The 25264-nt window shown below is 44.5% G+C and overlaps 1 protein-coding gene across 4 annotated transcripts in view; it reads left to right on the top strand.

Moving 5' to 3' along the window:
* BICRAL (BICRA like chromatin remodeling complex associated protein) overlaps nt 1-25264 on the top strand; it is a 744270-nt gene that overhangs the window by 682350 nt on the left and 36656 nt on the right. For all 4 annotated transcript variants that reach the window (XM_086927816.1, XM_086927818.1, XM_086927815.1 and 1 more), the window contains one exon: nt 3726-3828. In XM_086927816.1, coding sequence (XP_086783942.1) covers nt 3726-3828 — 103 coding nt within the window. The remainder of the gene's footprint in view (nt 1-3725; nt 3829-25264) is intronic.

The following is a 25264-nucleotide window of genomic DNA, read 5'->3' as shown; positions in this document are numbered from 1 at the left end:
GTGGATGTTAGTACAGTCCTAAAATTATATTTAGATAGAAAAAATGGATAAGAGAAACACTAATTAACTTCTTGTTAATTATAGAGCTCTCCAGATGCATAGTTTCCCATATTATTTGTTGTCATCAACCATTAGGCAAACCCCTTCCAGGGTTTTTTAAACAAGTTGCTGATAGGTTAAGAAGTGTCCTCTTGTTAGATATTTGTACAGCAGCCACATGGAACTTGATTCACATGTTCACTAAACATTATTGTTTGGATGAAAATTCTTGAGCTGACACTATAGTAGGGCAAGCAGTTTTAAAAACCTATTTGCTTGACTCAATGGGGCTGTTCACAAACTGCATTTTGTAGCATGTTTTGAAGTACTGCATTAGTAGTACAAACATACTACAAAATGCTGTTCACAAACTTCTGTCATTTTCTGCGCGAAGATCTCGAGAGTCCCCCCACACATAAGTATAAGTTTTAGTAGTAAATGTGAGAGGGAGGTAAAAAAGGTTAATAAACTTGAAAAAAGTTAGTAAAAATATTTTTGAGTGAAATCTAAATGAATAGCCAAAGTAGTAGTTACTCAAACATGTAAAAGTAAATTACACTTGTAAATTACTCACAAGTGTAAGTTACCTCTGTGAATAGCCTCAAATGTGTCTTTGATTAACACAGTCATACTAGCTAAATGTCATACCTTTTACTGGCATTTGCTTTGAGCCGTAAGCTTTGCTAATCTATTCCTTTCTGTGACTATCAATGAGGATCTTATGATATAGAATTAAATGTCACTTACTGTGGTCCTGGGTGTGCATCGTAGGAATCCTCACGGAAGTCATAGTTAACCCTCCCTAATCCCTGAATGTCAATAATGTTCCCTAGCGCTGTTTTCTACTTAATGCTGCTAAACCTTTCTAAAGAACCGAGGCTGTGAGGCAAACTGCTAGTATAAGTATAACCCCATTAAGTATGACAGGTACTAGGTATTTTTAGGTATTTTTATTTAAATATGTTTTGGAACTCAGTTGAGATCCACATATAAACAGAATACAAGAATCAACAAAAGATACACAGCAGAAAGAAAAGAAAGAATCCCCAAAATACATTCCATTTACACAGAAATTAAAAAATAGGGATTATACCTATTAATATAATTCTAAAAAACATTTAAAAATGTTAAAGATTCTGTAACAGAACATTTCATTAGGAGGGATGTAAATGGCATTGAGGAAAGATTTAGCAGACAAAATACCTAGCTGTAGGCATATTGGTCTCACCCACTTTCGACGATGGACCATTAGGGCAGGGCATATAAAGAGGATATGGGTGATATCCTGCGTTGAGCTGTCAATGTTACATAGATCACATTTATCGGAGCAACCATGCTATCTAGCCAATAATTTATTTAAAGGGAGAAGGTCATGTCTCAAGAGGAACCAAAAACGGCGCAGGCCATGAGGGAGAATCCAGGATGCATATGGTTGTATTTGTTTGACTAAGTAGGAATTAACAACCTCAGTAACACCTCTCTAATACGGGCATCTCTAGCCCTCTTGAAACTTAACTCCCATGTAGCCCGTTTTAATGATAACTTTAGCTGATGTGGAGATAATAAAAAAAGAGTTGATTCCTCCAGTTCTAATAGTGTAACAGCCTTTCTGAAATTATTTATAAGTAAAGAATATTCTTTCATAGGCCCCAACAATTCTTTTTTAATGAGGGATCTTAAAGTAGCCCGTTTGCCTTTGGCTAAATAAAAGACCCAACGTATTACTCCTGCTAGAGCCTGAACCCAACTACTTCGTATGCCCAATTCCAGTCTGTGGGATTCCACTGTACAAGCATTATTGACCGACAATAAATGTCGCAAGAGTCTACCCTCGACAGTATCTAGAAAACCCCATTGCTTCAAATCTATTAACTCAATGCCATAAAGCAGGGATGCTGGAATTGTTGCACGAAAGGCCTCCAGCAGATGGACAAAATGTCTTCTGCGGTTGCTTTATAGAGAGCACTCAGACCATTTCCCTGAGTCATGGCTTTCCTAATGTTGCTGTCTATGTGAGCCCTGTCGCTCAGGTTACTACATATTATTTTCCCAAGAAAAACATAAAATTTTACAATTTCCAGTTTCTCACTCCCTAGAAACCAACTAAAATTACCCAATTTCGTTTTTTTCTTCCCTGTAATGCACATTACCTTGCTTTTAGCCATATTAATCTTCAAATGGTGATACTCAGCGAATAAATGCAAGGCATGCAGACGACTATTGAGACCCTTTGGAGTGAGGTCTAAAAGAAGTATGTCATCTGCATACATTAAACATGCTATCGGTTTATCTCCTAAAGTGGGGGCGATGCTTTCACTCAAGGATAAGGTCTGGGGGAGATCACAAACATAGAGAGAGAACAGCAAGGGGGCCAATAAACAACCCTGTTTAAGACCATTGGCAGAAGGAATTACTTGCGATAAGCCTCTCTCCCCACCCAATAGTACTCTACACCACGTCTCAGAGTGGAGTTCCTGAACCAAATTCAACAACCTTACAGGCATACCTAGAGAAAGTAATTTCTTCCACAATAGAGGACGGTCCACTTTATCGAAAGCCGTGGAGAAGTCTATGAAAGCGGCATAGACTCCCCCACCTCTGACCCTGATATATGTGTCCGTTATTACCTGTAGAGCCGTTGAATTATCCAGGGTACCATGGTGCTTTCGGAAACCCGTCTGTTCAAGGGGAAGTATATTTTCTTGGTCCACCCAGTCATTTATTTGCTTCAAAAGGCATCTTGCAAATACTTTGCCGATTGCATCTAAGAGGGCAATTTGGCGATAGTTTTGGGGAGCATATCGGTCACCCCTTTTAAAAAGGGGCACTAAGATGTTCCCTTTCCACGAGGGAAGAATCTTTCCACTAGAGAAACAACTGTTGAACACAGGGCATAACAATTTGCGCCATTTTTCACTGCTTTGCTTTAAAACGGAAATTGGAAATTCATCCGGCCCCATTGCCCCAGAAGAACGCATTTCCTTTATAGCTGTTACAATATCATTTTCAGATAAGAGATCTAAAGGCTGACCACTTACATTAAAACCTATAGAGGGCGCCACCGCTCCATTATTTGCATATAAGGATGTGACATAATCCACCCATGTTTGTTCTTCAATGGGGATGACAGGTACTATCCCCGAGTTAATAGGTATGTGACGTCAAGGAAAACTGGAAAGAGCAAAGGAAAGAGGGGCATCCCACAATGTGGTGTTGATGATTCATATGACTGATCTAGTTTTAATTCTCACTGTATATAATGGAAAAAAACCCAGAAACTAGCTAGGCATGTTTTTGTGAATCAATTTTAAATTGCATATTTGTCTATTTAAATGCATTATTTATATAATATTTATGAATTAAAATAGAATAACCATGATTGAGAACTATTGTTACAAGTGTACGTATTTTTCGCTAATATTTACATGAGAGGCTCCCATGACATAAATATGAACACAAAATGTCAGTCTTTTTAGATCTTCAAAGGACTTTAGTTCTAAGTGTTCAAAGTGGTCAAATATTTCTGATAAATGTAACTTTTATACGTTATGTTGTATTTATTTATCGGTGTATTTCAGGATGCAGTGATAAAAGTAAAAATGAAAGTAAATCGTAATTAGTTGCCAGTGCCCTTGTTGATACAAAAATACATGTGTTTAGCGCCATTTTGAATGTTTAATTTTCAGCGGATAAATCCCTCAGCTGAGATGGTAATGATTGACAGAATGTTTAATCAGGAAGAAAGAGCAACTCTAACCCGTGAAAAGCGTTTGACAATTGTCGATCCTGGTAAGATACATTTTACTTTAATTAGAGCAATAGGAGAAATGCCTCTTTGAAAAAGAACAAGTTTAAAATTCAGTGCAAATACCAAAATGTTGAGGATTTGTAAGCCACAGTTAAAAGTAAATTTTGAAATCCTGTAGTTCTTAAGGGCCTGATTTTTAGTGTGAGGGATCATTACTCCATCACAAACGTGCTGGATAACACCTGCCTTATTACAAGTGGCATAGAATATAATGCACTTGTAATACGGTGGACAGAATATCTTTCACATTTGTGACGAGGTGACTGCTGTGGCACATTCTAAATCAGGACCTAAGTTTTTTTTGGAAAATCTCTTGAATATATAGTTCAAATGCAAGACCATATTCTGGGTTGCTCGGCGCCAGGACATCTTTTGATTATATAACACAAATGTAAGCCTATATTCTGGGTTGTTCAGTGCTCCTGCATAACTGTGCCCCTGAATGATTTTGAAGTGCAAGGTCTTCGAGCTCGGAACACCAGTTCGTAAATGTTTGTAAATCCCCCTCCTTTTGCCATCCATATATCTTGCAGCTGTTGAATAAAGCTAATCAGACTTCACAGATACTTGTCAATTTGCACATGTCCACCATGCATCAAATGCTTATCTTCTTCACCATGTAGTTTATGAGATTACAAAAAAGTTTTTAATTGTGGTGCTCTCTTAAAATGTACGGCTGTGTCTGAGAGAATCCACAATAATTGGTAAACCATTTTAGTTTCTTATTTGTTGCACAAAAGACATTCTGCATTGTAGGTTCTTCATTTATAGTCATAAACGTTAGGAAAATTCACATAGGTGAGTGTTCATCTGTCCTAATGACTGCTTTAATGGTACGTACTATATCCCCTTCATTGTTTATATTCAATTTATTAATCCTATCAGTAGTATTCAAATGTTTATCTGGAGTCTCGATTTGTATAAATTCATCAGTTGGATTTACATCATGTATCCTCTGAAGCGCCGGATGCTCTATCGTGAGTACTGCTGCTTTGTCTAGAAGCACTCTCGCACAAGTCTGGTTTCACTGGAGGAATTGTAGCTATATCAGCATGTTTTTTAGAAAGTCCTGCTACTTTCTTCTTTAATGGGGTTTAGAGTCCAATCCTTTCTCCTCTCTCTTGAGACTGACGTCAGTCTTGAGTCATGCTTCACTTTCTCTACTGTACACCTCTTTCTTTTGGTAATCGGATTGACTCCCCCTCTCTGTTTGTTTAGCGTCAGTGTTCTGAAAAGAATGTCAAGAGCGGCTATCAGAATACAGATACCATCCAGGTTTTTTAAAGCCAAATGCATCAACAATTCATTTTGCGAGTTCCTAATTGCGAATTATTGCAATTCGCAATTAGAAAATTGCAAAATGGAATACATGAACGTGTGTTTAACATTTTCTGCGATTCCTGGGGGATCGCAAATTACCTACCTCATGAATATTAATGAGGTAGGATTCGCAAAAATCACGGGGATGGTGGCCTGCTGGGGTCAGCAGACCACCATGTCCGTGATTGCTTTTTAATAAAGCATTCTTTTGTTTGTAAAGCAGACCATTTTCCTTAAAGGAAAACGGGATGCTTAACAAAAGAGAAAATGAAAACTTTTCCTTTAATTTTCTAAGAGCAGGCAGAGGTCTGTGGGACCACTGCCTGCTCATCAAAAATGCATTTACAGATATTCACAAAGGGAAAGGGGTCCCTCGGGGACCCCTTTCCATTTGCGAATTGGTTACCACATACTTGAAGTAGGCGGTAAAATACAAATGTTTTACAACCTCATTTTGGTTGCAAAACATTCATGCATACCGATGCGATTCGGTATTAGGAAGGGACGCCCTAAACACGCCTTTGCTGCATCAGAAAAGCATTTTTTTTTAGTTCGCAAATGGCCGTTTGCGAAGACACAAAATGCTTGATGCATCTGACCTTTAATGTTTTCACAGTCTCTTAAATTGTAATCACCCCTGTTGCATTCCTGAGAAGCGGGTGATCAAGTGCGTTATTTTTCTTAGTCCCTCTGTTTCTCCTTCCCTTCTATTGCAAATTTCTCTTCAACTGAACAATTGGTATCATTTTTGGGCTTCAAATGTCAAGGTACTACGCCCTACAGAGATATAAACTGGTGTATGGTCAGAACTGAGGCATCTCCCTTAATGTTGCTTAGGATGAGTTACCCATTAACGTTATTCCTAAATCCAGAGCTGGTGCCGCAATGTGTTCATTCTGTACCTACTTAAGTATGTCAGGGAGAACTGCCAATGAAGGTGTGAAATGTGTGCTAGGATAAATGCATGCGAAGATGATTCCCTAGGTATTGCACTCTTCTACGGGTGGCACCATCCCAAAAGGAAGACACATAGCCAATATTCTATACTTGTCTTAGGATGTAGTCTACTGCGACACTGCTACAAACTGGTTGGTCTTTTGAGCAATCATGAAGGCCATTTTGTCAAGCTTTGTGGGTGTCTTTCTCATGATAGCATTAATAGTCTGTGGACTAATGGTCGGTACTTGGCTACAAGTGGCAACTCCTTCTGCGAAAGCTAGTCTGGAGCTCAAAGTTAATTGTACGAATTGAACGAGTCTCTTGTATAAAGCAAATGTATAGTTTAAAACCCTGACTACCTCAACATGTTTTAGATTGTTGGGTGAGGCATGGGTGTCCAGCAGCTAAGACCAGAACCATAGCCCCTTCATTGCTTGGAGCCTCCAAACAGACATTTCAGTGCGTATGTGGGAATTGACCAGCAAGCTTTGTTTTGTGTTTCAGGGTCAGTCAAAGGTATTTCCAAATCTTGGTAAGCCCTATAATATTCTGGCGGGGCTACCGCTATCGAACTCCACCCTTGAATAAAATGTCTCAAAGGCAAAATTAATTGCCCCCCTTCCCTGGGACACCTCAAGTTTCGAGATGCAGAGTAACTGCTTCCCTGCGTTTGGCCCCTATCACAATAGGTGCCGCCATGGTGAATGGATTAGGTGGAAAGTCGAATCATAATATTTGAAAACCGAGAAAATAGGTAATAACCTTTTAGAAGTTCAGCTTGACAAACCTATGGAAATAGATGCTTCCTTAGTCCCAGTAGGACGTAACCATGATTACTATGGATGTCTCCATAATGATGGTTGACATGTATGAAAAGTGAAAGAACTACTCAAGGCATAACCGTAATACGAGATCCACTTTGGGTGCCAACTGTTGAATAAACTACAACTTTGGCTTAGTCTACAATGTTTAACTTCCCGCCCATCAGTGACCCAGGTGATCTCAGTTCAATGCACCAGAGCTCAATGTGAGACAGAATGAGGTAGTCCCACAGAACTCCACCCAATATATTGTTTAAGTAGATTATTGCTTTTGGTTCACTAACAACCCGTACAATGGGATCAGGGACACATTGGTAATAGAAACAAACCTGTTTTGTTATTCAAAATATTACACACACACACCACACTAAGAAGAATAGACACTTATGACTCAAAGTATTTATTGCAACAGGGCAGACCTATTTCTCAGCTCATCTAAAACAGCTACACAAAATATCTTACAAACAGCAAGACGACAAATTGTGAGCAACAGGAATAAAATGAACATTTCTAACATGTTTTAAATGTCATTTAAAACCTTATACCCTAAAACCTACTTCTATGCGTTACACTAGGAAAGCATAGAAAGTAGAGCAACTTGCGGTCTACAGTGTCTTAGGGAGAAGAGACACACTCCATACCATGGTGACAGCAGGAGCCGTTGTTATCGACGGAGGCATGAAGGCAGTGTTCCCTGAGAAGGGAAAACATGTGCTGCAGTAGAGGCCTTCCTCTGGGACTCTGCTTTATCAGCAGCAGGTGAGATGTAGCATCTTTGAAGCGCACTAGCAGTAGGTGAGACTGTCTCTAGCAGAATCTTGTTCGATAATCTGGGTGAAGGACCTCTCCTGACAAGTGGTAAAGTGACACCTCTTATATTCTAAATCTTATCAGAGTTTGGAATTCCTGATATAGGTTTTAGAATGTGTGACATAGATTATGTGCATCAAGGTGTGTGTCCTATATGTTTCCTTATGAGAATATAAGGTGAAAGGACGTCAATTCAGACTACACTATTTTGGTTATATGTATGTATTTGTTCTTATTTGACCTTGATATTGTGATAAGTGGTCACTTGTCCCAGACTGTTGTTGAATTAGGTGGTACATCTATGTCATTAGTCGAATGACTTGACACTTTCACTGTTCTTAGAAAGATACGGTCAGACAACATCTGCAATAGTGGCAGACAAGACTGGGACCTCAGCCGCCCTCCTCACCATCATAGCAAAAGACACTCCCACTTCCATAGTCACACCAGGAGGAGAGACCAGGACAGTGTTGGGTGTGGTATTCAGGTCACTCACGTCCGCCATCTCCTCATATCACTTGTGATCATTCAGTTTGACCAAAAGGTCTTCATGGGGGTCAGGGTAATCATAAGGATCATCAGATCCATGCTAGCAAAAATCCACACAGGGCCTGCAAGGGAAGGAGGCACTATCTCTTACTCGGACAGACGTTGGGGTCTGGTCAGCACTGGTTTCGACATCGAATGACGCTAGTCTGGCTTCACGTCTGAGTTGGGAATGACTATTGGTTCATGCCACTGAGAGGCATTGGCAGCACTGAGCACAGGACAGATTCCCGGTAAAGTTTGTGGATTCACTACCGGAATCGGTCAGGATCTGGGAACGAATCCAGAGAGCCCGTCTGGCTCTGAGGACGAATCTGGTAGCAAAAGTCCAGTTAATGCGCCTCCCGACAATATTGGGGTGTCTTGGCTGATTGTCTTTGATCATGTTCACTCTTTTCTCTTCTCTGGTCCACACTTCTCCTCTCCTCACCCCATCCCACTCCTTCTCATATTCTCACTCACCCTCTCTACACTACTTTCTCTCCCTCAACTCTCAGCATGCATCTTCCCATTAATGTACATCCCTGTTTCTCTACCCCCTAGCTCCTTTCAATACAATATTATATCCCTTATGAATGTCCTTCATATTGTTAATTCTATCTTATTATGTTGTCCTTACATGTATAGCGCTCTGATTGCAATACTATATCCCTTGCATTTTCTGCACATTGTTAACTTTATCGTATTATGTCTACCTTTCTTGTAAAGCGCTCTGAAACTCTCGGGTCCAGCAGCGCTATATAAAACCTTTGAACTAAATAAATACATAAATAAATAAGACCAAAGGCCAGATCAGAGGGGTCTGCATGAGCTAATATGAGGTGCATGGCCTCATAAAACTCTTGTGTTTGGCAGGGGTCGCACAGGCTCCAGGATATTCAGGGATACACTGAGCAGACCTAGAATCAGGCTTAGTGGGTGGAGTGCGGGAACCGGGCCTTGATTTGTGGTGCCATTCCCACGCCTTGTATGATGACTTGTACTGGTGCAATGAAGTTGAAGAGTGCTCCAACTTAGATTTCTTGCGTTTGTGAGACTCACTTATCTGAGGGCAACTTCAACCGTGATAACAACCGGCTTAAATGATTCAGAGACTGGCCTGGGGCCTTCCACACAACTTGGACCTCGAGCTGTTCGGACTCTTCCAATGTTACATCGCCAGGAGCTTAGTTTCCTCCTCCCAAATCATCTTCGGATTCATGGTGCGGCAGTCGGGAAAGTTCCTAGAGCTGTGGTACAGCTCCAGGCATCACAAACAATCCAGATATGAGTCAGTCACAGATATCTGCCTGTGTAAAGCCCCATAGGGTTTAAACCCTACTAGCTTTTATGGGCATGTACATCCCTAGCACATTGAGAGCAGAAGGATCAAAAAGGGCAACAACATTTCCGAAAAGTGGACAAAAAGTGCCACTGTATCTCTTTCAGATCTGTGCCCTTGGGAGGTAGTTATTTGGGCACCGCACATGTTACATCCCATGTAGATGGCACCTACTATGCCAATCTGTATAATGCCACCTATCGGCACGTAGTGGTATTGCTCAAAATTTTCCGGATCCAGTCTGATGCCTGGGGAATATTTCAAGGTACGGAATCAGGTTGTGACTGCTACGTTTATCAACTTCAATATTTTATGTTCGGCAAAGTCAGCTATATCAAAACAGAATCAAAATACATATATAAAACATGGCTGATAATCACCTTTGCATACAGGTAAAGTGTAATAAGTGTTTCTGATGTATTCTACTGCATGCACATTTCTCAAATCATGCATCTTCTCCCGACACCAGACTGGATCTGAAAACATTTGCAATAGCTCTCCCATGCTGATAGGAGGTGCCCTAGCTCAAAGTCAGCTCCAACACCACCGCATATGGGACATCAAGGTGATACCCAGCTTTCTGGTGTCTGATTCCTTTTTCCTTACCCATCATCATTCATCTGAGAGCTCTCCTCTGAAGATATCTTCTGTTCCAAAGGATTTTTCAAGATTCAGATCCTGCTTCTGGCTGTCCGAGTTCCCTTTCCATTTCTCACTGTTCTGATGTCTTCATAAGAGTCTGATTTGGGAACTATTTCAGATCCTGTTTGATTTGGGCCTTCTTCTTCCTATGCTCCGGTGGATTGACAGTGTAGGATAGTGATGAGGGTTCAGATGGCATTCTGAGGTAATGTTTGTGGCTCAACCACTTTGTCTGCATTACCCTCACTCTGCCCTTTTGTGTCGATCCAGTTGAGAGATGTTTCTTTTATCTGACGTTGCTCTTGATTTATGACAAAGTTGTCTGTTCGAGGTTGCCACTCAACATCCTCTGTGGACTCAGCTCCTGCCCAGTTGGGGGTTTTACTCCTTCTCCTACATTTTCCTTAGAACCTCAGGTTTTTTTATTGTGCCTTTTACAATACGAGTGGATGGGAGTCTGAGGTGGATCTCAGATGGCCCCCTAATCTCGCTTTAGAATACTTTAATGAGTTTCTATATAATGCTGCGGAGGTCTTACATTTTCTAATACAAAGGCCAGAGGTTAAAACTAATTTCCTGCCAGTAATCCTCAAGTCTGACATGTTTTCATCTGAGCCCTTACAACCGTTAATGTAGCTATGACGGAACACATTAAGTATGTATGTATGTATGTATTTGCATACCTATATAGCGCTATGTCTGTCACCCAACGGGCATCCTGGCGCTTAGACTATGATTATCCATACAAGATGTTATCTGCTACTGTCCCACTTACTCTGCTCTGGGAAAAAGGTGAGTTTTTAAAGCTTACTTGAAGGAAGTAATATCTCCTGTGATTCTCTACCCTAGCGGCAAGGAGTTCCACAGTCTTGCTGCAGTATACCTAAAGGATCGGCCTCCCATCCGGGATCTCAGAATCTTGGGAACTGATACCAAGTACGCTGAGGCCGTGCGGAGAGATCTGGAAGGAGTATAGCAGGAGAATAAGTCTTGTAATGGTGCCGGTCCCTGGCCATGAAGGGCCCTAAACACCAGACAGAGGGCTTTAAAGTCAATCCGCTGGGAGATCGGCAACCAATGAAGATCCTTTATGTATGTTTGGAAGAGGTCGACCTCTTCTTCAGCAGTTAGTGTTAGTGTGGCCCAGCTCTGTCACCTGGCTGCTGGTGGCCCTCTTTTTCTGTCTCCCAGCCCTGAGACATACAGTCTTGCATGGCTGAGAAGGGTGTGGGACACAGACGTTCTGCATGTTTCCTTGTGTCCCCTGCTCCATCTTCTGCTTAGGGTGGGCCTCTTCTCCCAGACAGAGGGAAAGGTTCTGTACTCCAACCTTCAGACCTACATCATGTACCGTCATTTATTCCCCACCCCATCCCACCAAGAAGAGGAGCAGCTACACCAACTGGCCTCCAGAAGGGTAGTCTTTCTACACTGACCATACTGAATCTAAACCCATTCCACCATGCCCAAGTCTTCTACATTAGCACTGGCCAGGGCTGTTCACTTGCTGATCTATCGGGCAGCGACATGCACTTTCCTTCACACCTCCACCAAACATTATTGTCTAGATTAAGAGGTGAAAAGCGATGGCCATGTCACACGCTCATGCTACAGTGTTTCCTCATTTGACCATTTCCTTCAGGCCCAGCATCTATAGAGGTATTGCTGTGGAATCTATATAACGGGTTAGGTGCTGCAAATAGAAGTATCCATGAGTAGAAAAAGTGACTTAATTTCCATAACCATCTTTCTGGTGGATACTCTGTCTACCAGCAGATTCAACACTTCATGAAACATCTTCAAGCTCCAGACTGGATCTTGAAAATTAAGCAATAACAGCCTGATTCATGAAAAACGGAATCTGCGATTTTCAAATTGCGATTAACAGCGAATCGCAATTTAGAAATCACAGATCGGTATTCATGAAATTATGCGAGAAAAAAATGCGATTCGCATGCGGCCGCAGAAAGCGTTAGCGATTTTTGAAAATCGCAGAATAATCGCTATTTTCGGCAACATCCGTGTAGGAATTGCGATATCGCAAATAGCGATATCGCTAATTGCGAGATCGCAAAATGCGAGATCGCAAAATCGCGAGATCGGGAAAATGGGAAGTCGCATTTCGAGCACAGTGATGACATCACAACCAGGAAGCAGCCAGTTCCCACCCCTATTCACCACAGTGAGGCAGACCTCGAGGCAGCAACCGACCCAGCTCCTGCAAGGACACCAGCAAACTTGGAGTACCACACCCAATCTCACTGCAGCAATGGCAGAGGAGGCTGTCCCAGGGCCCAGCAACACCCGGCGCAAGAGAAAACTGAACAGGAGTTGGAGCACCTCATCGAAGGGGTGGTAGATAACCACTCTAAACTGTTTGGGAGAGAGTCAAGGAGGGTGCCTGAGCAGGAGAAGCGGAGAATCTGGGTCGGGATAGCGGCCACAGTGAACTCCGTGGGCGTGGCAGACAGGTCACTTGAAGAACTAAAGAAGAGGTGGTACGACCTCCGAGGTCGTGCCAAGGAGAAGGTTGCCGAGAGGCTGGGAGAGTCCCTGGCCACTGGAGGGGGAGGACCTACAGTCCCTCCAAACACCCCCATGGAGGACTGCGTCGAGGACACGTTGGAGCCCGAGGCGTGCATTGGAGTCACCAGATTGGACTCATCCCGCCCCACCCAAGAGAGCCAAGGTAAGTGGCATGCGCATGCGACCCTGTCCCCTATGAATGGCCATGACCCTATAGCCTCCCATAATGTTCCAAAGTCATGCCATCGGAGCACATTAGGTAATGCCCTAAAGCATTGTGGGACATGTAGTCTGGCCACAATGTACAAGTACCCCAATGCAGCCAGACAGGTTCCAAAGTACGCAATGCCACAGCCAGTCAGGGAATGTCATCCAGCATGCATTTAGCAACTGCACGTGTGACAGATACATGCAACTAATGGACGTCCACTTCCCCTCACAGGTGGCGCAGACAGCAGCGACAGTGACAGGCTGCTCATCGATGAGCAACCACAGGATGAGGAGGAGGTGCTGTCACACACATCCAGCACCAACAGGCGCTGCACCTACCCCTGCAGCCAGGCCCACAGCATCAGCGCCAGCACCATCAGGCGCACCACCAACCCCTGCAGCCAGGCCCGCAGCATCAGCGCCAGCACCATCAGGCGCACCACCAACCCCTGCAGCCAGGCCCGCAGCATCAGCGCCAGCACCATCAGGCACACCACCAACCCCTGCAGCCAGGACCGCAGCAGCTGGAGCCTCCACATCTGCTCCAGCGACAGCGGTGACACAGCGCCCACCCACTGTGGGCAGCCAGCAGAGCAGGCATGGCAGGGCTTGCCTGCCCAACAATGCACGCAGCGGCAGGAAGGGGATGGAAGTGCGATTGCCGAGCATGAGCATAGAGCGTAGAATGCTACGCATTTACCAGCTGCAGGCACGCCGGCAAGGGGCCATACAGATGCAGCTGTATAATATTGGCCGCAATGTGGCAGGTGTGGGGGAGAGGATGGACCGCATGACGGCAGCCATGGAGGCCAACACTGCTGCCATAATTTCACAGCGCAACACCGCCCGCCGCCGACACCATCAGCTACTGACGCGGCTGTCGGCATACACCAGATCGAACTACGTGATCGGCATTGCAACATCACAGCTATCGCGACGGTCCCTGGCGCAGCAGCAGCAGCTAATACAATGCTGTGAGGATGTGGCCAGAGTGTTAGAGCACCTCACCACTGCCGTTATGGCACTCCATCCCACTCTACCAGGCAATGTCGGGGGGACGATGGCAGCGAGGGCACCTCCAGCGTGAGCAGCCTGTCTGCCTCACAGGTTGCGGTGTTACGACGTAGCACCAGGCCCACTGCAGGGTCACGCGCGGTGGCAGAGGAGGAGCCGGAGAGGCGCTTGGGTGCTTCGCGCCGGAGGCGCACCTGAGTGACATGTTCTTTTACAGGGACTAGCTGACTATACAAGCCTGCCCTGGGTATTGGACGCAGCAGTAAGCGGCAATACTGATTGCATAGGAAGGATGGCAACTTGCACTATTATTGTGAATTCAACAATAATATTTATTCTTGCTTCAAACATTGGAGTCCTGTCATTATTTCAATTTGCATGCAATTGTGATTTGTTGGGTGAGGGGAGTGGGTGCACTAGAAACTGTTCATTGTGATGTGGTTGCGGCGTCTGTGGCCTTCAGCTGGGTTCTCCCCGCGTGCATGGTGCACATGTGCAGGTGGCCGGTCGTCCTCTTCCGACTCACTGCCAGAGATGTCTACAGGTATCCGGCGCTTGGTAGCAATGTTGTGTAGTATTGCACACACAGCCACGATGCGGCAGCACACATCAGGACTGTAGTACATGGCCCCACCTGTCTTGTGAAGTATGCGGAATCTGCTCTTCAGTAGCCCAAAAGTCCTCTCAATGCAATTCCTTGTGCGTATGTGTGATACGTTGTAACGCCGTTGCTGTGGTGTAGCAGGGTTGAGGTATGGGGTGAGGAGGTATTCACGCAGGGCGTAGCCACTGTCACCTGAATGAGAGGAGCAGAGGGTGAGTGCCTGTGTAGCGCAGCTACTTCATCGCAGTTTGACATTGTAGGCAAAGTGTACTTACCAAGTAGGTGTCCTTCCCCGAAGTCTCCCCTGGGCAGTCGTGTGTGGAGGCCGCTGTGCCGGGTACTGTGCCACTATGTCCGTGATGTATGTCTTAGCATTGCAGACCATCTGGATGTTGAGGGAGTGGTAGGACTTGCGATTGCGATACATGTACTCCGTTGCAGCTGGTGGGCAGATGTGGACGTGGGTACAGTCAATGCATCCTATCATGTGTGGGAAATGGGCGACATTGTAGAATTGCAGCTTGGTCTCATCCAAATCCTGTTGGCTTGTTGGAAATTTGATGTGGTGGTGTAGCTGGGTCAGCATTGCGTCAAGGAAACTCCCTAGGCAGAGGGACATGGTGGGCTGGGATATCCCCCCAGCAGCCGCAACTATCCCCTGGAAGGTCCCGGAGGCCAGGAGGTGCAGGCTACACAATACCTGGACATGTGTTGGCACGGCATTGGTCCGCCTTGTTGGGTGCTGCATCAGGGGGTCAAGGTCCTGAATTAGCTTGATGATCATTGCCCCATTCAGGCGGTACATTGCGTATATTTGCTCTCTGGTTTGGCCCAGCAGGGTGACCCGCTGGTGGAATATCCTGTCCTGGATTCTGCGTCTCCTCCGTGCTGCTCGCTGTAGCCTTAGCCGCTTGACCACCATGTACATTCCTGGCATTGTGACACTCCTTATGCTGATGCTGCTTCTCCTTAAGTGTGTTTGGTCAGGCCAGCACCAGTTGCTGATTGGCCAACGGTTTTTCAAATTTTTTTTTACTATGGGTTTGATGGTTCCCACCTGCTTTGGGTTGTCCTTAAATTGTGCCTCGCAAAAAGCGATTTTGGTGTTTTTCGCAAATAACGATTTTTCATGAATCCCGATTGCGATGAAATTGCGATTTCGCAATTTTTTTCGCAGATTCCGTGATTTCTCGCAATTTCCGATTCGCAAATGGTCTACTGCCGGGATTCTGCGAATCTTTTTGCGATTTCGCAATTCTGTGTTTGCGATTTTGCTTTTATCGTGTTGAATACCGATTAGGGAAATTGCGCCCGCGATAGCATTTTCCCAGCTATTGCGAGCGCAATTTTGCTTCATGAATCAGGCTGTAACTCTCTTGTGGTGATAGGTGACGCCATGGTTTTGTGCTTTCTCCAACACACTTCCCCGACCCCACCCTCTTCCGGATGTGATATCACAGAACCGTGTATGGCGCCTCCCTGCACTCTGACATCAGTTTCCTTCTGGTTTTTCCATGCTCTCCCTTGGAAGCGAAGACAAGCCTTATAAATATAAAGAAATGCAGTTCACAATCCCAACCCCGTACTCTATTTTCAGCACAGTATCTACTCCTTATAATAGGAATGCGGGTGAGTTGGAAACGACTCCTGACAGGGGGGGCAGTAAAAATATTTCTAGTGTTGGTAAAGAAGAGGCGTAAGGAAAGTAAATTTGCAATGTCTCAGCAGATTTTCGCATGAGAAATATATGTTTGGATAGTTGCTCATGAGAAAATGAAATTCACAATTGTTTGTTAAAGGAATGGCTTCCCCACTTATATCGGTACATTTTGAAATACTGAAATTCGTAGATCTGCACCAATACAAGCATTTATATCTGCGGGTGCCCTTTGTGACTCTATAAGAATAGGACCTCTTATTTATCATCTTAATCATTTAATAAATATAGTTTCACTAAATGATGCGTCAGAGAAATCATATTTAAAGTTACAAAATAGTTTAGTAAGTTTAATTTATGTGTCCTTTCTATTGCATTATATTGAAATCTATAAGAAAAATCTTGTTGTTTGAATGATCACTACATAAAGCCAAATTTGGAATAATACTTGGCTTCCCAAGCAATTTCTGTGCATTGGCTGGAACAGAAAGAAGTTGCATGATTTGAATAAGAATTCGGACTGACATTGTATTGAGTTGATTTAAAATTAGTTTAATTTTCTGGACTTACTAAGCACTCCCTTTTTACGTATATATGTTATCTTGAATGCATTTTTTCTGAGCAGTAGAACCATTAGAAGGTTGAGCTCGATTGTACTTATACTACGGGAATAACGCCTGTGTGGCTGGGTAGGGCAAATACTGTTCTTGTTGGATGTATATCCCTGTTGTGATTTACCCACAGCCCCAGGTATTTCACCGAGCCGCTGCACAATTTGAGGGGGAATTCTGAGGCAAAGTGCCATGTTAGAGTTGATAGTGGTCCGTGACAGTGCCCCAAATTGCATATATTCTCTGATTCTCTCATTAGGACAATTGGCAGGATTCCCTAGGTAAAGGATCATATTGTCTGTGTAGAGCAATATAAGGATAAGTTGCGTTGCGTAGCGAAGTCCATAGTCTGCATAATGCTGGCGAAGCTTGACTGACAGAGATTCCAGGGCATGTGTGAACAAAATTGGCGGTAGGGGGCCCCTGGAGCCAGCGAAGGGGTGGAAAGGTAGTGGTGTTGTTAAGTAGTCTAATCCAGTAGAGCATGCATCACTGTATGTCTCAGAGCTGGAACACAGAAAAAGAGGGCCACCAGGGCTAATTCGGATTGCTCTAGTTTCACTAAGTTTGAAAGAAGACGGTTTAACCAGTTTGTGATTAGTTTGGTTAGAACTTTGTTATCGCAGTTTAGTTGGGACAATTGTGCATGGGATTCCTTGAATAGGCTCAGTAAGTGGGGGGACCGAAGATCTCAGTACCGCTTATAACATTATAATGGGAGCCTGTCCGATCCATGAGTCTTGCATGTGAGGAGCCCTCTTATCACATGCTGAATTTCATTAGGCATGAACGACTGGTCAAGGAATTGGCATTGAGCATCACTGAGCCAGGTCAGTGCTGTGTCATCTAGGTATTCATGTAAGGCTTCTGGGGACCGTGATCCCCTTGTGAAGTCTAATTTGGAATAATATGCATGGAAAGTTAAGAAGAACTGATGTGTGGTGTGGTTCATTGCGCCCCCTTCATCTACAATGTATGTAAAGTTAGTTGCTGCCAATGGACGCTTAATCATACTAGTCCGTGATCTCCCCAACGTTCCCCTTCCCCATACACTTGGTACGGGCATACTTTCTTCTGTACTACTTATGAGTATTCAGTAAGTTTCTTCCTGATTCTTGTCCAGACTTTAGCGTTGTCCTCTATCTGTAGTGTTTCCTCAGTGACTTTAACTGATGCTCCAACCAATGCAGGTGTGCTCTCAGCGCTCTCTGTATACTGTTATGCTTTGAGATGCAGGCTCACAGTATTTTGACTTTGAATGCCTCCTAGACAGTTCTCATATCTTTCAGCAACCCTAGGTTCGTCTGAAAGTATCCATTAATGGCTTAACACACCTCTAAGAGAGCCTCTGTGTTTACGCGCCAATCTGCAGGTGCAGCAGTATCAGGGAAGGATCTGTCAGGGTGTGAGCCAGATGACTTATATCCACCACCTACAAGTCTACATCCCCTGTGGAGAGCCAGTAATCAAGCCTCGACTAAGTGCTATGAACTGCTAAGTAGAAAGTGTCCTATTGTTGCTAAAGGTATTGCTGTCTCCAGATGTCCACCTGTGCATGGTCATTGATGATGGCCCACAGCTGTCCAACAGCCATAAGCCTCCCCTGGGGATGACACGGGACCTGTATATGTAGTCATGTAGAGTGCAATTGAAGTTGCCTCCCCTGAGTAGTGAGTTGGGGTTAGTGGATAGCACTTTCTTTCTTAGTGCATCATAGAACACTGGGTCATCCGCATTTGGGCTGTAGCAATTGACTACTGTAAGATGTGTTTGACACCCATCAACCCTAAAACACTATATAGCAGCTTTGGTCGTCTTAGCAGAACCCCACCATGATAAAGGAGGACCTCTTTTTTTAACAGTATAGCAACTCCCCTGCCATAGAAGAAGTACGAAGATAGGCAGCATGAACCACCCATTGTTTCACTAATTCAGGGTCTGCTAGTGGGTCAAAATAGGTCTCTTGCAGCAGTTCCACAAAGATGTGGTGTTATGTCTAGAAATTAAAGCACTTGCCTACCTTGGAGTAACAGTTGATAGTAAGGTATCCTGGAAAAAGATATTAAACAGAAAGGCCCTTTTGGCAAATGGGATTCGGATTTTGGCTAATCTCTATGAAAAACTCGGCTCTAAACTCCTGTCAGAAATGTTACATATGTATTCACGGAAAATGCTGGCAAGTGCCACTTATGGGGCTGCGATCTGAAGAACGGTAGACCCAGCTCTGCTCCAAATTGTGAAGGATGCTTTTTGTAAAAAAGTGCTTTCACTTCCCCAGTCTTGTGCAAATTACTTACCACATTCAGAGCTGGCTTTACCGTATCTCGAGGATGTGGTTAGATTGCCCCCCTCCCCCCTGTTGGTATGGCTTTCTGTTTGGTCAATACAATGCTTACCAATGAACCAGATGATCATAAGGGATTGTTTAAAACTGGAATATGCCCATAGGTCCCGTGGTTAAATTATGTTAAGAAAACTTTGACTGAGTTAGATCTTCAACATCTATATGAGTTCCCCTTGCAGTGTAACTCGTTTTCAAAGGTAAAATTAAGAAAGATCTTCTTGGAGAATATTGCAAATGTCAGATGGGAGAGAAACAGACGCAAATCAACAATAATTGCATATAGCCTTCTTCCCATGGCTAAAGCACTATTACATTCTTATTTCTCATGTGTACGGAACCCACAGCACAAATACATCTTAATTAGGTTCGAAATGAATTACATTTCGTTAATGTTTGGTTTCCCAGCTAACACCTACACGGTGACTGATCTGCCTCCACGCCCGTGCAACGGGAGAGTATCCCAATGAACTCTACAATCCTCTTTTTTGCCCTCTTTATGTGCCCCAAAGGAAAGCTTTGTTGGTTCCCATGCTACGGAAATACAACCTTAGTCAATATAAGCCTGCATTGCACTTTATCTATCAGCTTTTAGATCCCTATGTGTGCTATTCCTTTGAATCCTACTTATGGGCAGTGGCTAGTAGAAGACGTCTATCTGTATAATTGTTTACTTTTAATGGATTGCTTTATCTGACATTGACGAAGTTATGAAACTATGGATTTATTTGATATGGTGCAATGTTTCTTAAAAATGTTATTGATGCAAGGTTTTTAATTTGTTTTTATATTTGTACTTTGTATGCGTTGAAATAATGCGAAATAAAGTATGTTTGACCGACTGACTGAAAGCACTTGCCTTTTCTTCTTGGGGGTTGCCCAGCCCCCTGACATTCCCGGTCAGGCAGGAGATGGGGCAACACGTTCACCATCATGCATAAGTGTGTCAGGGAAATGACCTGGGAGTTTCAGCTGTTAATTGTGCAAGCTCTATTGAAGATGTGATAATGCTTGGAGTGTTGCATCTGCCTTTGCAAAAGTTATTTCAAAAGTCTGTGCCAAGAACCAATAACCCTGCCACCCTAACCCACCCACTCTGACGGCCCATCAGGACATTTCCCCATCTTCTTCCACTGTGGCACAAAAACCATTTCGCTCAGTAATCAACAAACAACAAAGTAATTGGACCAACTATGCTGGTTCGTGTAATTCCCTTGACAGTTACCAGAGAGGCCAGCAGGTTTCCCCATGTAGGATAGTCTCAGCCGTTTGGGGAAAGCAACTAGTGCACCTGTAGAAACCGCCATGAGCCGCTAGCATATGGAGGTTCAGTGGACTAATACCAGAAAAGTGTGGCTGCTCAGGGGCCATTGCAGCGTAATATTATGTAGAAAGAACTTCTGTCCAGATGTGGGTAAGACGGAGCTTCATGCCATATGTTGGTAGACGTATCCCTATTTAGAATCTATTTGGCACTGCGACGAGGCATCACTGCCAGAGCTTGTTATGTCACACCATATTTTCCAAGCAGCTTTTAAAAAAAGTCAGATGTCTGGTAGGGGTTCTGGATGATATGGTTTTTTCCTTCATGTATGACCCGCAAGTGAGCATGTACAGCATGGCATATTGGATGTTGTACCTAAGAAGCTGTTGTCTAACTGGCAGAAATTTTCTTCTGATCTCTTATACAGCTATTGTGAAATAAGGGTACAAAGAAATTTTGTGCTATCAAAGGTTAATTGTTTCTTCTCCCTGGCCAGTCGGAGCGCAGTGTCTCCGTTGCGGAAATTTAACAGGCAGGCTATTTCCGGGTGAGCTGGGGAGCCCGTGGGCGGCCTGGCAAACAAGGATCTGTGTGCCCTTTCCACCACCACCAGCCATAAGAAGGTGTCTTGGCCGAAGGTCTCCAAGAACAGTCTCTCGACATAATCTTCCATCCAGCCTGTTTTAACTGACTGTGGAGTGTAGAGGATGCAGATGTTTTTGCAGTGGGATTTAGCCTCTAGATCTTCATTTTTGGCAGCAATAATGTGGAGCACCTTTTCCATATTGTGGTGGATTGCGACCTTGATGATGATAGTGTCCTGAGCTGTTGAAAGTCGGTATTCTGCCCCCGTCATGCGTTCCTCATGTTTGTTCAGCTTTCTTGTGATGGAGTCCATGTGAGCATTGAGGCCATCCATTTTGTAGTCCATGGATACCAGACTCTCCTCCGTTGCTTAGAGCAACACCTTCATTTTGTCCCTATCAGTAGATGGGCCAGAAGCTGCTCCAAAAGTTTCACCTGTCATCTCATCCTGAGATGGCAGCCTAGAGCCCTCCAGGGGCTTTAAGTGCACTCAGGGTTGTTTATTGTCTGCTCTCCCCTTTGCTTATCTCACTTAGTGCAACCATTGGTAGTCTCCACAGCCCCAGCACTCCAGGCTATGGCACTGGTCTGCTCCAGTCGGCTTCGATTGCAAGGGACTGGGTACTGGGGTTCGGGAGATACTCACCACCAGTAGCTAGGGCTGTAGGCACACCGCTGGGGTGTATCTCACAAGTGGTTACCAGGAGTCACACTATTCTCAGAATGATGGGGCATTGTTTGGGGACTAAATTCTAGCCAGAGTCAGCGAGTTGAGTCTAATGGTGTATTGCCTTTGTGGTTCGAATGAGGGCCTCGATGGTGGTAAGGAGTGATCTTTCCACCGCCCACTCAGCCTCAGTCTCGCCCAGGGGAAGGGACGAACAGATCCGAGTCTCGCAGCCGTGCACACAAGTGTCTGTGGCTCTGCAGGTGTCCATTAAAAGAAGAGGGGGGTGAGGAGCCAACTGCAGTCCCTCAGGGATTCCGCATCCGGCTCCATTGCACCTCGAAGCCCAGTACCATTGCTATCTGGCTCTCCTCCACAGGCAGAACCTCAAGTGAGATGAGGTGTTCGAAGCAACCAGCTGCTCCACCTGCCTGCAGTATCAAGTCGTGGCCGCTTCCGGCATCCGCACTTTGATCTACGGCCCACAAGCAGGCTGCCCCTATGCTTGTGAGGCTTACCCCGCTCCTAGGCCACACTTCCAGAAATTTTGCAGCGCCGCTTCAGATATCAGTTTCCAAAGATATGTCACTCAGGAGCACTGCACTCTCCATGTAGCAGCGTTCAAATTAAGAACAGATGGCTGTGCGTTCCATGGGGTAATGATGGATTCTGCCCCCCACCCCCCATCACCCGCGGATATGCATGGTTTGGAGGCGTCACTAGGTTTGCTGACAGGACAGGACCCTTTACGATGTAAGTCTGGGTCCTCTAGAGGCATGCGGAGGGCTAGACACTCTTTTGATTCTCCTTAAAAACAAGTAATTTCTCACACGTAACGACGTTCGTTACCAGTGTTTGAATACATGGCTGGTAACTTCTCCAATACTACCCCATAGGGCTTATTAGAGCCCGAAAAAAGCTATTTCTGGTGCCACAGGCTTGTCTGCATGTGCTTGAGGAATCCACAAGTACACACTCACAAGTTATTTTTGATGATCCCATTCTTACAATGTGATTTGATTTTTTTACATCAGGACTTTATCACTATAATGCGGCATGGAGTGGTCACAGCTTTGAAGGATGTCTGTCTGCTTCACTATGTATATGTATCTTCGTCTGCCATTGATTATTAAATTGTTGCACACACTTTCAAGATGCACCACCATGGTTGTAGGTGTTATGTGTACCGTGTGAACCATACGCCAGGAGTTTCTTACCTTTCCTCATCATTGTGTTATGCTTCTCTCCATTTTTACAGACACCTACCAAAAAATCTTTGGAACTTAGGAGTGCATAAATGTGAAATGCATGAATCTGTGTGTTTTTTTCTTTTACGTCCTGAAGAAAGCCACGAGACCTGTTGAGGTCTAAGATGGCTCAAACATGTTGGCCACTATTTCATTGATGCCAGGGGTGCCTTATTCTGCCCCATTAGGCATCATATATGTTTTTAATATTACCCTAGTACCAGCTGTTAATGTAAGAACCTTGCCCTTTGGGTACTAGAGGTCATTTTAATTGCAAATAGATCCCGATAAAGAAATTAACCTTAGAAGTGCTCTCTCTTTATAGCGGTTGTGCCCATCCAGGCACCCAAGGTGCTTCGAATGTGGACTCGATACTGAAGCATGCCACACGGGGAAACCCTAGTGGGTGAGAGTTTAAGGATTTCTAGGGTAGGAAAGGCATCATAGTGTCACCAGTCCCTTTTGATTAGTTCTGATAAACATACTCCCCATCCCACACATATACACCCACATTGATGTGGAATGCTCAATGGGCCTGACGGATAGAAGCCCTCTGGGACACTCAACACGCAGACTGCAAGAGATACAAACACGCTTCATGCAATCATTTATACATATTTGAAAAACATATACTCCTTACTCACGACACACTCAGAAAACACACATATTCCTTTCTCTACATATACTCAGAATGAAATAGATACTCAACACATACCCAGCACACAGTCCATGCGATGGCTCCTGATTTTTACTCCTGACTCTGAGCAATTTTAAAAGAGGCACACTCCACACAAACACAGTCATAAATCCATTCTGAGCCAGAAGAATGGAGTCAGGTGTGGGTGTCTCAATCACTTGGCCTGTGTTTATTTGATGTGTGTATAATATAGTGTGTGTACTGGGCACAGTACGGTATGTGTGTCCATCAGGAGTGTTTATATCAATTAAAATATATAATAAGTCAAGAGTGTGTGTATTTTAGGAGTAGGTGTACGCCCTAATTGGTGAGCATGTTTTTCAGTAGTGTTCAGAAGTGTTTGTATCACGTGAAATATGTTTGTTGGGTGTGTATGTTTGGCAATGTGGAATGTATCTCTCTGCTACATATGCTGAATATGTTTTTCATATATGGTTTGTTTGTGTCAGGCACTGTGAGTTCTGTAGTAGGGGATCTCTGTGTATAGTCATAATCTAGTGAATAGTCCCGCTCATGAGTTTGGACCCTGGAGCAATCAAAAATAATCTCTTAAGCTGTCTAACAATATAGTCCTGCACAGACACTTAAGAGAGAATTTAAAGACATACAATGCAGCCTATATCCACAGGCTACACTGTCCAGTACTTCAACTAGACATTCCACCAAAACCACACACAGCACAGCCTGCGAAGTTTTCTTCATAGAGAAAAACCTCCCCTTTAACCAACAAAGCCTCTGGAATGATCGAATGGTAGGGGAGGACAAACAAGCCCCATAGGCTGCCATTATGTGGCTCAAAAAGGGATACCGTGCCTTTAAGAAAACTTTCTAGAACTTTCTCAGTATACCAGAATGCAGGTCCCATTTACTTTCAGTTCTTTTTCCGGCTCCTGCTAGCAGGACCCTGGAGCATTGTGCTCTCCCTTTTTGGGTTTAGTGTAAGAATTTTGCACTTTTAAAGTGTGTGAGTGTCTCTAGTATTCTGAGCACTTCTTTTTGTCAAAATGCCAGCATTGTTTGATAAATGCCCGGAGTGCTCAAGGAAGAAGGCCAAGTCGGACCCACACCCTGTGTGTATCCTGTGCCTCCCTTCTTCTCATCTGCCTGAGAAGTGTGAGATTTGCCAGACCTTCACCTCCAGGACCCTGAGAGACAGAAAGAAGATCAGGCTCCAAGGACTGGAAGAAAGAAGGCTGCAGAGTCAAGGTGGGTCTGGGCATGCTGGATCTGCTTCCTCTGCCCATTCTGAGGCCTCTGGGGGGCTCCCCAGCGTCAAGAAGGCAAGAAAACGTCACCGTTCTCCGTCGAGGTCGATTCCATCGACGACGGCGTCGAGAGGCATGAGGACGGTCTGCTCCCCGTCTCCCCAGGGCTCTGGGTCGAGGCGACGTCGACGTTCGGCATCGAGGGGGCTGTCAAGACCTCCGTCCTCTACACTTCGACGTCGTAAGGATTCCAGTATGCGTCGGCGCATGCGTTGAGGCGACACCGCCGTTTGCCCTCGGCGTCGGCTCGGCGCTCGCCGTTGAGGCGACACCGCCATTCGCCCTCGACGTCAAATCGGCGATCGGCGGCGAGAAGGACCCTTTCGACGT

This window comes from Lissotriton vulgaris, chromosome 6 (assembly GCF_964263255.1).
Source record: "Lissotriton vulgaris chromosome 6, aLisVul1.2, whole genome shotgun sequence".
Lineage (NCBI taxonomy): Eukaryota > Metazoa > Chordata > Amphibia > Caudata > Salamandridae > Lissotriton > Lissotriton vulgaris.
This window is presented reverse-complemented; position numbering and strand designations above follow the sequence as displayed.